The sequence below is a fragment of the Zingiber officinale genome, chromosome 7A, assembly GCF_018446385.1.
Source record: "Zingiber officinale cultivar Zhangliang chromosome 7A, Zo_v1.1, whole genome shotgun sequence".
Lineage (NCBI taxonomy): Eukaryota > Viridiplantae > Streptophyta > Magnoliopsida > Zingiberales > Zingiberaceae > Zingiber > Zingiber officinale.
Genome location: NC_055998.1, coordinates 49620432 through 49634116, shown reverse-complemented (window position 1 = coordinate 49634116; position 13685 = coordinate 49620432). Strand labels below are relative to the sequence as shown.

General features: G+C 42.3%; 1 protein-coding gene across 1 annotated transcript; it reads left to right on the top strand.

Moving 5' to 3' along the window:
- The first annotated feature begins 12200 nt into the window (after positions 1-12200).
- On the top strand, positions 12201-13091 carry LOC121999374. Its single transcript, XM_042554064.1, has 2 exons — positions 12201-12869; positions 12963-13091. The coding sequence occupies exons 1-2, from the start codon at positions 12201-12203 to the stop codon at positions 13089-13091; spliced, it is 798 nt and encodes a 265-aa protein (XP_042409998.1).
- Positions 13092-13685: the final 594 nt, after the last annotated feature.

Below are 13685 nucleotides of genomic sequence, written 5' to 3'. Positions count from 1 at the left end.
AGAGGAGATGGATGGAGTTCCTGAAGGATTATGATTGTACCATTAGCTATCACCAGGGGAGAGCTAATGTGGTTGCCGAAGCGCTTAGCAGGAAGTCCGGAGGGACTTTAGCTTGCCACCGAGTTGTGGTCACAGACTTGATTTAAGGTTTCTCCGATTTGGGCCTTGAAGGGTAAGGACAGACAGAGCAGGGTATTCTGGTTACCATGGTTGCTCAGTCGTTGATCAGGACGAGGATACGAGAGCCCTAGGCTGCTGATCAGTATTTGCAGTCTATTTGCAGCCAGATAGCTTCTGGGCAGCAGACCGAGTTCACACGAGACGAGGAAGGTGTTATACACTTCCGAGGCAGATTTTGCGTACTTCAGTCTCATCCGGTCTTATAGGAGTTACTTCCGGAGGCTCGTCGCTCATGATTTGCTGTCCACCCAGGCGGTACCCATATGTACCAAGAATTGAGGTGTTTCTATTGGTGGAACGACATGAAGGACGACATGAAGAAAGACATCGCATAATTTGTAGCGAGATGTCTTGTCTGTCAGCAAGTGAAGGCCGAGCATCAGAGATCTGCCGACTTACTTCAGCAGATTTCTATTCCTGAGTGGAAATGAGAACACATTACTATAGACTTTGTGGTGAGTTTGCCGAGGACATGACGAGGCCATGACGCGATTTGGGTAATCGTTGATCAATTAACTAAATTCGCGCATTTCTTAGCGATCCGGAAGACTGATTTCCTGGATCGATTGGCAAATCTGTATTGCTGGGAGATCATCAGATTTCATGGTGTCCCTTTGACTATTATTTCGGATAGAGACCCCAGTTCATGTCTTGTTTTTGACAGAGACTGCAGCAGAGCTTGGGCACGCAGCTCTGTTTCAGTACAACTTTCCATCCGCAGACAGATGGACCGTTAGAGCGGACCTTTCAGACTCTAGAGGACTTGCTGAGGTCTTGTGTATTGGATTTTCGGAGGCAGTTGGGAGGACCATTTGACATTTGTAGAGTTCGCCTACAACAACGGTTTGCATTCAGCTATCCAAATGCCACCGTTGAAGTGTTGTATGGTAGGCCTTGTCGGACACCCACCCTTTGGGATGAGGTTAGGGAGGCCCAGTTGTTGGAACCTCATAGAGCTCAGCATAAGGTAGAGTTGGTCCGTACTATCAGATGGAGGATGTCAGAGGTGCAGGACCGCCAGAAAAGTTATGCTGATCGGAGATGCAGACCACTAGAGTTCTCTGTTGGCGACCATGTATTTCTGCGAGTTTCACCCACGAAAGGGGTGGAAAGATTTGGCCTCAGAGGTAAGTTAGCTCCGCGGTACATTGGTCCTTTCGAGATCTTGGAGAGGATCGGAGCGGTAGCTTACCGACTGGCACTACCACCGTCCCTGTCAGGCGTTCACGATGTTTTTTCACGTATCTATGCTGAGGAGATACGTACCTGATCCGACGCATGTGCTGACAGATGTTCCAGTTCCAGTTCAACCTGACATTACTTATGAGGAGGTTCCGGTACGGATTCTCGACCGGAAGGAGCGTCAGTTGCGGAACAAGACTATCCGGCTGGTTAAAGTCAGATGGCAGCATCATTCGGACGAGGAGGCTACTTGGGAGCTTGAGGATACGATCCGAGCTCGATATCCCCACTTTTCACTTGAGGTATGTGATTTATTTACCGTTCAACATTTATACTCTATATCTGTTGTTAGTACTTGCTGATGGTAGATAACGAAATTTGGGGACCAAATTTTCATTAGTGGAGGAGAATGTAAAATACCGAAAATGATAAGGGAATTTTTCGAAATTTTTGGAAATTTTTTGGGAATTTTTCCGAGCTCGTATGGACAAGTTAACGGGGACAAAAACAGGGTCCGGAAAAGCCTGTTTAGGCTACCCTGTTTTAATGAGGAAAAATTTTAATTTCTTTTTCCTTTTTCCTTTTTCTTTTTATTGTTTTTCGTCGTCCCGTTTTCTTTCTCCCTTGCGCACCCGAGTTCTTCCCCAACTCCCCCGACGCCGATTCCTCTCAGCCCTCTACTGTGCCCTAACCGCCCGCACCCTTCCTCTCTTTCCCTTGTGTACAAAAAAACCGCCGCCTAAGAGGAAATTGCGCCGATCTCTTCTTCCTCACTGTCCAAGCGGCGGCGACGCGCGAGCACCAGTCGAACCAAGCCTCTCTGCCCTAGCGCCGGCCCACCGCCGAGCCTAGCATCCTCTCCCGCCACCACAGCGACGCCACTGCTGCCGCTCGATCTCTTCTTCCCTCTGCCGGTCGGTCTCTTCTTCTCCTCCTTCCCGAGCCGCACCAGGCGCCGCCACCACCTGAGGCTGAACGGAGCAGCGCCTGACCTAGGGTTTCCGGCAGTGGGCTGATACATGATTTTTCCAGCCATTGCTGGTTGCTACCATCGCCGGAGAAGAAGGTCAGGTAATGGTATTGTTAATTTCAACAGTGATGTAGATTTTTGGTATGCTATTGTAGGGATTTCCAATTAGTTAGATATGGAATTTGTTTTCCAATTGGCAGTGACAGTGGTGTGAAGTTGTTAGATTCCAGCCACCACAACACTGAATGCCTTGGTTGTTACCTTGATATCCAACTTTGATCCGATCAGTGAAAGGTAAGGTTCTTGTTTAACGTTGTGGATTTAGGTCTTGCAGTGGAGAAATTAATCGATGACCAGTTAAGGTTGATCAATAATTAGGGTTTTCCTAATTGAATTAGGTATATTGGTGATTATTATTTAGGGTTTTTGTGCCCTAAATAGTTTTAAGGATTCTATTTAGCAATTCATTGGAATTTTAGCTAAATAAAATATATCTCTGTTGGTATCACAGGACCTTGACGCGAGACGGGTTTCTCGACGTCCGGATTTGGACGGATTGGACCATTCTTTTGGCGGCGGGTACTTTTGACTTATGTCATTTGATATACATAGTAGTGAATTTAACATGTTGCATTAATTATGTCCTTTATTTATTTCGGTTAGTCACTACCCAATATCTGATACATGATTGATTGATTGCTTGATTTGCATCCCATGTATACTTTATTTGTTTATACATGCTTATAGGGGGTAGTGATATACCATGCTTCACCATGTTCAGGACCTAGGTTTTTATACCTTCTGTGTACCTTTGATTCGATATGATTCATTGACCTAGGGTGTACTTTTCTATATATATGGATTAGGTCAGGATGTTTTATGGTTATTGCCATGCACCATTTGCATGATTGCATGCTGTGCGATAGTCCGCTCAATTATTGTTGAGCACATCGCCAGTTACATGGATCTGCACACACCACCACTCATGGGTTAGTGGTCGATTCAGGCAGAGTGTGTTGCAGTAGGGACTCTGTTAGGCACCGTTGGTCCGCTCATGGGTAGTGTGACACAACGTGTTATCCAGCAGGGATTCCTCCCCGTCATCGTGTACCGGGAGTTGAGAGCATTGCGCTCCCCCATTTATGATTTGGGGTAGGAGGATAGGTGTACTCCGACAGCATCCTGTCCACTTGGTCACTCATCAGGAGTAGTGACGACAGAGTGCACGGTTGTCACAGCCCTACCCACTCGGCCTCACTATTGTGTGAGATGATCGACTAGCGTCAGGGGTGACCAGGACGGATCATTGGCATCATATGCATGATGCATTTATTGCTTGTATTTGTGTTTGCTGCATTTATATGCTGCATATTGTTTGGATACCTATGTTTGACATGCATACAGGATTTCCTTATCCCTCGGACTGTTTGACCTTATACTCAGGACCTGGTTAGTACAGTATTCTCCTGTTTACTTCAGATGCATTTTTATCTTTCTTATCAGGAGACTGTATGCATGATTAGTGCTAGGTGTTGTTTCCCTACTTTGTATATCAATTGTACCTGCTGAGTGTTGGACTCACCCCGCCTCCATTGTTGTTATTTTCAGGTTGATGTTGTCCGGAGGGAGTTCCAGTCGCTAGTCCTCACTGCACGTAGTGCTAGATCCCTGCAGACCTCGAGGATTTATTTACCATTTGGTTTTGTTTTTTTTTATTTGCTTACTTGTGTACTTGGTTATTTGGATACTTGGACATCGTATGTTTTTCTTTTGATATTGATGGATGTTCTATTCGATATGTTTTTACTACATGCCTGCCTGGACGGCAGAAGAGGTAAGTTTCGTCGGATTTGAGTTTTACGAGTGTAGTGGAGTAGGGTGGATTTTGAGTCAGTGTAGTATTGTGATGTTACTATTATAAACTGCGTGGTGAATGATTTTATTTATTGTTATTATTCCAGCCGCCTGTGGCTGAGGTATGGGAGGATGTAGAAAAGTTTCAGATTGTCCACCGTACAGGGGAGATGCTGTCGAAATTTTCTCGGACAGGGACTCCTTTGGGGCATGACATAAAAACATAAAAAACTAAATTTTACAGAAAATCACAGAAGCTTTAGTTTTCATAAAACCAAAAATTAAACTCGTACAAGCCTTGCACGTGGCTCTGATACCACTGTTGGGTTTTTCGGGCTGCGAAAACCGCTTTTCGCGTCGCGGAAACCCCGAATCACCCAAAGCCGTAGATCCGTGCAAAGAAAAACCGAATGAAATACAAGTATGAGTTTCAAAAACTTTAGATCTACTTCTAGATCTACATGTTAAGAATTTTACCCTTGAAGCGTGCACTCGCAAATCCCGCTTATCCAACGGTATGCCGAATCTCGAGAATGTCAAGGTAGACACTCCTCTAATGATATCCACACGAACAAGGAGTGTCTCTCACACTCAAAGGATGGAGAAGAGAGCCCCAAGTGTGCTATCACTTTCTAGAGCTCTCGGATGGGATTGGAAAGGAAGAAAAGAAGAAGATACAAAAAGGAAATCTTATACACTCACTAGTAGTATCATCCTTTGTGCTCTTCACTTTCTTTTATCTCTTGGAACACAACTCATACACCCTCTCCTCACCATGGAAGTCACAGCAACAGCAAGGAGAAGCAAGCATCCAAGGAAGAAGAAGCTAGAATGAATGCAAATCAATTGCATTCACCCATCATCAAGTGTGTGGCCGGCCACACAAATGTAACCCCCTCATTTAATGTGGCCGGCCACATTAAAAGGAATGGGTGTGTAACCTCCATGAGGTGGCACACCATTATGAGGTGGTGATGATGTGGCAAGGATGTGTCATGCCATGTAGGATGAGTCAACCTACATGATGTGACAATGCATCAAGTCAAACTTGATGTTTCAACTTCCATTTGGTCAAGTCAAAATTGACCAATTTCTTCTTTGTTGAGTTAAATCCAACATTTGATTCAAGTCAATTTCAATTTAATGAATCTCAATTCATTAATATAAATTGACTCAATGAATCAAATTTAAATTAGACTCATTCAACAATTGAATCTAATTGAGTCTAACTCAATAAGTCTAATTTGAATCCAATCTTTGGTGCATCATATGAACCTAATCCAATTGGTTCATCATATGAACCTAATCTCCATCCACTTATTCTTTGTGTGTGACCCAATAGGTTCTTTTAACGTTGGCAATGTTTCTAAACTCCTTTAGAAACATAAGCAATGAGCGACATCTAGCAATACATCATTGCTACCCAAGTTACAAGAATGTTGAGATCCAACATCACCTTGTGACTACTAATTGTGACTCCTCACAATATGTGACATTGTCCTTCTATCCTAGACATCTAGATTGATCAATATGAGGCATAGACCATGTCATTCTCTAATCAATCTAAATCTTGAACTCCAAGTAGACTCACTCGATCAAATGAGCTCAATATCTAATGTTGACTCATTTGGGCATAGCCATGCACTTAGTGGTCTCACTCTATTAAGAATACCGATGTCGCTCCCGTCATATGGGAGGGATAGATCCCATCTACATCACTCACATCCCTCTACATAATTCGTTATATACCCAGTAATCGCCTTTATAGTCCACCCAGTTACGGGTGACGTTTGACGAAACCAAAGTACATAACTCCTTATGTAGGGATCCATGGTGACTTCAGGTCTAAGGACTAATAGTCATACTAATAGCCACATTAGAAAGTATATGACCCTCATATAACGATCCATGATACTTTCTCATGGCGGGTCATTCAATATATATTCTCCAATGCATACCCATGTGTCAACTTGATATCTCCATATCCATGACTTGTGAGATCAAGTCATCGAGTTGACCTACATGCTAGTCTTATTGCATTAACATTGTCCCTGAATGTTAATACTCGACTAGGAATGATTTAGAGTAGTGTTCCCTATATCATCTCACTATCGGTTCAACTAACCGATTGATATAGGTGAGAACTATCTACTCAAGGACATTATTATACTTAGTTTATTTAGCACCAATACAAGTAAGTATAATAACCAAAATCCAAATGCCTTTATTTATATAGAATATGATACAATAAGTCCAAAATACAATCATCAAATGATTGGCTCTAGGGCTCTAGCTAACAATTTTCTTTATCATTTTTTCAAAAACACTAAGTGATTTCAAAACTATCCTTGAACATATATGTTGTCAAATATTTTTGAAAAAAAAAATTTGGTTATACATTTTTTCCTCCCTCAAAGTAGTCCTGAGATATATTGTCAAAAAATGTTCCCTTACTTTTCCTAATAATTTTTTTTCTATCTATTCATGTTTTTTGATGAATGCCAAAAGGAAGAGGGTTAAAGGATTTAATTGAAACAAATCGAAATTCGAATAACTTAAACCAAATCATGTGTCTATTTATACTTACATTTTTTCCCTAACTTAATCCAGGTTGTCATTGCATCAAAAGGGGGAGATTGTTAGTGTGGTTCACACTAAGGGTCTAACCCAGATTTTGATGAATGACAAGTAAGTTAAGTTAGATTCCATCATAATCTAACCACTTGATTGAGTGTGCAGGAAATCCAGTTAGGTCAACGGGCCGATCGGATAGTTGATACGAAATCTAACTAGGTCGACGGGCCGACTGGATAGCTAGTACGAAGTCCAACTAGGTCAACTGGCATTCCAGATAGCTGGCACAAAGTTCAGATAGGCCAACAGGTTGACCGGATGTCTAACAAACTAGTAAGTTAAGGTAAGTCACTAGAGGAGAGTGACCGAGTTAGGACGCATCCCAGTTGAAGGGACAGTAGACGTCAGTCTAGTTTAGGTCCATTTGAGATCCCTAAACTAAAACCTTGACTATTTCCTGGTCTTGGAAGGACAGAAGCTAATTACTACTCTGTAGTATTATTAAATTGCCCTAATACTTATTTTATAGGGTATTTTGAACTAACATTATTTTACAGGGCAAAAGAAGAAAATTGCCTTCAAATTAACAGTGTCTGGAGGCGCCTTCAAGTAGTGAAGGCACCTTCGTACTGTTCATAGAAGACACCTTCCGTGCCTATAGAAGGCTCCTTTCACAGGATAAAATTTTGGCGTCGTAACGGATAAGTCTCGGGCTGTTCGGGATCAAACTTGCCTCATTGGAGGCGCCTTCCATGCTCTATTTAAGTCTTCTTGCCCAAAGCTTCTTCAACAACTCCTATACAAGCTACCGTGCATTCGATTGAACTTCCGACTGCTCCAAGCTTCTACTACGACTCCACTGCAAAGCTGCTGCGCCCGATGACTCCTCTGAGGACTTCTGATCGTGGCTGGCAGACCAGCATCAACATGAGCGCTCCCACTTCAATCTCTAAAGTGTCAGTAATTTTTTTTATGTAATTAAATGCTACAAAAGGATAAGTGCAGGGTATTGCACTTGTTCTAACTTTACTTGTACTTCAATTCCCTCTCCTGGAGGTACTGGAAGAGGTTTATAGTGAATTGTCTATCGATAGGTCCGCGGGACCTAATTCTTGAAGTAGGAGTCGCCGAAGGCTCCGAGCTAAGTAAACCGCTTGTGTTCCTCTTGTGCCTACTTTTCATGTTTTTTCTTTTTCGCTATGCTTGCACTCTGATTTTAAAACGACGAAAAGAGAATTTTTGAAAATCACGTTATTCACCCTCCCTCTCACATGCGACTCGATCCAACACACATCATCTCTCCATTTTTGGTCACTCATGTTTAAGGACTTGTTTGATATCACAGCCTCACAAGTTTGATCATTAATGACCTGAGCAAGTTGAACCTTCAATTTCTCTACTTCAGCCTTCAAGTTCTTATTCTCCTCCTCATGTTCTTTGAAGTTGCCATTTGAACCCTTTGGGACCGATTCCCTATTCTTTCTTAGAGTTTTAAAGTAGGGTTGGGGTTTTACACATCCTCTCACACCTCTAACCTGTCCATAGTGTTCCTGATTTCCTAAGGCAGTAGTTATAGTTCCTTCGTCCCAGAAGAGGTGAATTGTCCTACAAAAAACCCTTACTTTTCAAAAAGACATGCTAAAATAAATAAATAGAAAAATATCAAAAAGAAGAGACACCGGATTTAACATGGTTACAATCGAGGAGGTTGTTAATCCAAGAAATATGTCACACTAGTATCTCCTTCAGGCGGAGAAGCCTCTTACAACAATGACGCCTAGAAGAATAGAAGCTAAACTCTAAAGAAAGCGTACAAGTATTGGAAATGTTAATTGCTTGAGTTGATTAAAAGCTTCTGGACCAAGGCTGTATTTATAGCCTTAGTCGGGGCGCCTGGAAGGGTTCCAGGCGCCTGAGAGGGGATAAACTTTTATCCCCTTCGCAACGGATCGTGTTTGACGTGATCTTGGTCAAAACTTGATTCCGGGCGCTCGGAATGCCTCTGGGCGCCCGGACTGGTCTAGGCGCCTGGAATGGTCCGGGCGCTCGGAACGGTTCCGGACTCTCGGACCAGTAAATTCAACAAAGTTGACTTTTGGTCGGGATCCTCTGCTCTGGTGCTGCTCGCCTCGGTCCAGGTCTTCTGCTCCGGCTCCACTCACTTGGGTGATTTCAGCCAACCGAAATAAGGCTCACCCGAACCCAATTTCGGCCTTCTCGAGAAGGCTTCCGCTCCGGCTTCTCATCCCTCGGAATCATCGCATGCTTCCTTCTCATCCGCTAGCGTACTCATCCGCAGCACTTCATCCCTCGGTCACACCCCGTGTCGACCTTCTCGCTAGCTGCATCTCTTGCTCCCTGAGCAATCTTCCGCTCCGGCTTCTCGTCCCTCGGAAACACCGCATGCTTCCTTCTAGTCCGCTGGTGTACTCTTCCGCAGCGCCTCGTCCCTCAGGCGCACTCTCCCGTGCCATCCTTCTCACTAGTTGCGTCTTTCGCTCGACTCCCTGCGCTCCTAAGCTCCTGCACTCTTAGACACAGGTTAAAACACCACAGGACCTAACTTAACTTGTTGATCACACCAAAACAACCTTGGGGTTCCAACAATCTCCCCCGTTTTGATGTGAACAAACCAAGTTAAGCTAGGGTTAATAGACATAAAAATAAAATAACTAATATTACAATAAAGTACAAAAAAATAGAAAAATTATAGGAAAAATTGGTCTACTTCCCCCTAGACTAATACTTTTCCTTCTCCCCCTTTAATCACATAAAAAATGGGGTTCCATGAAAAATCTAAGGGTTAAAACTTAGAAAATTTTGAAAATTATTTCATTGACTTTTAGAAAACATTTCTAAGTTAGACAATTTTGCATAAAAACTTTCTAAGTTTTTGCAATCAAAATTATTTTTGAGAATTTTCTAAGCAGAAAACTTAAGCAAGAAAATTTTTCTAAGCAAAAAAAATATTTGAAAGACTTTCTAAAGTATTATTTAATTTTAACTTTAATGTTTTATCAGAAAGTTAATTAAACATTTCATTTCAGTATTTTGACTTCCAAGCAGTAGCGAGACACTAGACCTTCTTGGTTATTGAAGCAACAATCACTTTCATAGACAAAGCCTCATAAGGAAATTAGCTGTTTAATTTTCTTGCTAAAAGCGCTAAGTCTAATCACAATTTGGGTTAGTGAAGTTTAAATTTCTATTTTAGTTTGTCAGAATTTCTCAAATTTAAAATAGGGAATTTTGAACATGCAGAAAATTATATTTGTTCCTTTAACATGTCATTTTCTCTTATTAGTTTGTCGAGATTCATTAATCGGCAATCTGTTACTAAAGTTTCTTTAAACTCACTATTCTTTGTTTTATTTTTAATTTATAATTCGCAAAAATGTTTCGATAATATAATTTTTTTTCTCGAAAAAACTTTTGACAGTATTTTAACCGAATTAAGCAATTGGTCAGGAGGTGGAGATCGTACCTGACTTACCTTATTGACTTTTGATCCTCCCCCTATTGAGTTGCTTTCTTTCGAAGATTCTCCCCCTTCATCGATGCTCATCTGGGATAAGTTTTCTGTGTCCTCGGGATGGAATTCGACTGTTAGGGCTGTCCCGGTAATTTCCTCCATCTCGGATTCTTCTGACAACGGCTCGGTGTCCATCGAGGAGTCGGCTTCAAATGGTTCTTCATAGAACTTCAAGAACTTTTCCCAATGTTCTTTTGCACTTCTGTATTTTCTGACTCTTTCGAGATCCTGGGTAGGTAGTACACTCAGAAAGCGGGATTCAGCCTTACCATTTGTCATGATTTCATCATGTTACTCGTCAGTCCACTGATGCTCCTCAAGTTCTTCTCCTTTTGTATCCTTTGGAGCTTCATAACCATACGTCATTATTAATAACATATTAAAATCAGTTTTTAAATAGACCTGCATTCGTCGCTTCCAAAAAGCGAACTCCCCCTCGAACGTTGGTGGGTAGATGTTCGTTCCGACCATCTCGTTGCTTCAGTCGGCGGTTAGTCCTCCTGATACATCCTTGCTCTGATACCACTTGTTGGTCTCTTTGGAGGCCGACAAGAGGGGAGGGGTGAATTGCCCTACAAAAAAAAAATATAACCCTTTTACGAACTTTTAAAAGAACACTTGCATAAAATAAATAAACAGAAAAATAATAAAAAGAATAGGCATCGGATTTGACTTGGTTACAACCGGGGAGGTTGTTAATCCAAGGAATGTGTCGCACTAGTATCTCCTTAAGGCGGAGAAGCCTCTTACAGCAATGACGCACAGAAGAATAGAAGCTAAACTCGAAAGAAAGCATACAAGTGTTGGAAATGCTAATTGCTTGAGTTGATTAAAAGCTTCTAGACTAAGGCTATATTTATAGCCTTAGTCGGGGCGCCTGGAAGGGTTCTAGGCGCTTGGGAGAGGATAAACTTTTATCCCCTTCGTAACAAGTCACATTTGACGCGATCTTGGTTTCGTGCGCCCGGAATGGCTCCGGGCGTCCGGACCAGTAAAGTCAACAAAGTTGACTTTTGGTCCGGGTCCTCTACTCCGATGCTGCTCGCCTCGGTCTGGGTCTTCCACTCCGGCTCTGCTCGCTTGGGTGATTTCAACCAACCAAAATAAGGCTCACCCGAACTCAATTTCAACTTTCTCGAGCAGGCTTCCACTCCAGCTTCTCGTCCCTCGGAATCGTCGCGTGCTTCTGTAGGGATTTTCGGGCCGCAAAAACCACCTTTTTGCATTGTGGAAACCTCGAATCCCATGCCACCGGATCCGTGCGAAGTTAAAAATTCGTGTATGAGTTTCTCTACTCCTAGATCTACATTAGATCTACACACTACAAGAAAAACCCTCATAGACATCGGTGGAACAACAACGGTTTTAAGCAAAAACCGATGTCTTTGAGTATTTTACACTAGTTTTTCCAAAAACCGATGTCTATGAGCGCTGATTTTCGCTCATAGACATCGGTTTTTTATCCGATGTCTATGAGCACCTTTTTTTTCGTTAATAGACACCGATTTTAACAGCGGTTTTTAAAACCCGGTGTCTATGATAAATAAAATAATTTAATTTTTTCACCCATACTTAGCCAAAATTTACAACACTTCCCTCCAAACCTAAACCTATATCGCGCCGTCCTTCCCCTTGCTAAATCGACGCCCCTTCCTCTCCCGATCAAGATCAACACACGACTCCCTTGTGAGGTCTGTGGAAAACGACCACATCCATATCCTCTTTCCCCTTCTCTTCTCCTCTCCCTTCCGTCTTTGCCCTCTCGCGGGTTGCTCCATCTCTTAGGGTTTCTTCTCCTCATGCTTTCTGGTTTCTGGTTTCTCCGTCTTTTCCTCATGCTTCATGGTGCTTAGGGTTTCTGCTCCTTCGTCGTTTGCACATTTTGCACCTCGCCTAGGGATCTTTCCAATGACGTCATCCTCGACCGCTTCCACTCTCATTCTCGCCATCATCCTTCTGCTTGTCGCCCCCTTGTCACCTAGGAACTGCGCATCGACTGGAGAAGGTAACGCTCTCTTCTTCTCTTTCGGTGGGTCGGGGAAAAATCGGAGCTTCGCCACGGAGTTTGCCCTCTATGGCGATGCTGAGATGAATAGCTCGGAGGTGAGGGTGACGCGTGCGGCGAACAAGAGCTCCGGGCTTATGATTTACTGGAAACCAGTCAGATTCTTCAGCACCAAGCCCGGGTTCTCTTCTTCCTTCTCGTTCTCTGTTTCGCCCGGCAATGGCGGAGGCCTAGCTCTCTTTTTATCTCCGGTCAGCGTTCCCTTTGAACCGGTGAATGGCGACTGGTCTAGGTTATCGACCAGTGTCGTTGCAGTGAAGTTCATGACGACAGCAAGCCTCGTCGAAGTCGATGTTGGCGGAGAACTTTTGACAAAAAGCAGTAATCTTTCCGACGATGGTTTGCTTCTCATCCTCAGCAGAGGAGAAAAATTGCATTCTTGGATTGATTACGATGGAGAATCGAAGAGAATAGAGGTCAGGCTTTGCCAGGACAAGGATTCGAAGGAAGCAGCCCCTTCGATCTCTCACTCTATCGATTTGTCTTACATGTTGTGGAGGGAGGCGTCCTCGGTGGGTTTATCTTCCTGGAGTGGCAATTTTATGAAACATAACACAGATATCAATTTTATTCTTTAGTTGACAACTTAATGATCAATTTTCTAGGTTATTTATGGGGACACTGACTCTGTTATGGTACAATTCGGTGTGCCTTCTGTAGAGGAAGCAATGAAGTTAGGAAGAGAAGCATCAGAATATATTACAAGAACTTTCATAAAGGTATCCGAGGGTTGAGACATGATTATTTGAGTTGTGGATGTCTTAAATCATGTGTTTCTTTAAATTTCTATTACTTAGTGTATTATCAGCTAGATATCCTAGCTGACATTGTAAACTAAGGGTATTATAGCTAGATATCCTAGCTGACATTTTTAGTCTTCATTTTAAATCATGTTTTATTTTCTTTCTTTATTTATTTACTATGAGGCAAATTTGTCATCCAAGAATATATAGTGCATATTCTCAAATTTTGTTTTTAGTCTCTGTCCTAATTTTTTTTAAACATTTTTTGAAGCCCATTAGGCTTGAATTTGAAAAGGTCTATTATCCCTATTTGCTAATAAGAAAGAAGAGATATGCTGGATTGTACTGGACAAAGCCTGATAGTTTTGACAAAATGGACACAAAAGGTAAGTATTTGAACTATTTAATAGTTATTGAAAAAACATGATTTAGTGGCATTCAATTTCTTAACAACAGGCATCGAGACAGTTAGAAGAGACAACTGTTTGTTGGTAAAGAATCTGGTAAACGAATGCCTACACAAGATACTAATTGACCGAGATATTCCTGGCGCAGTTCAATATGTGAAGAACACAATTTCAGATC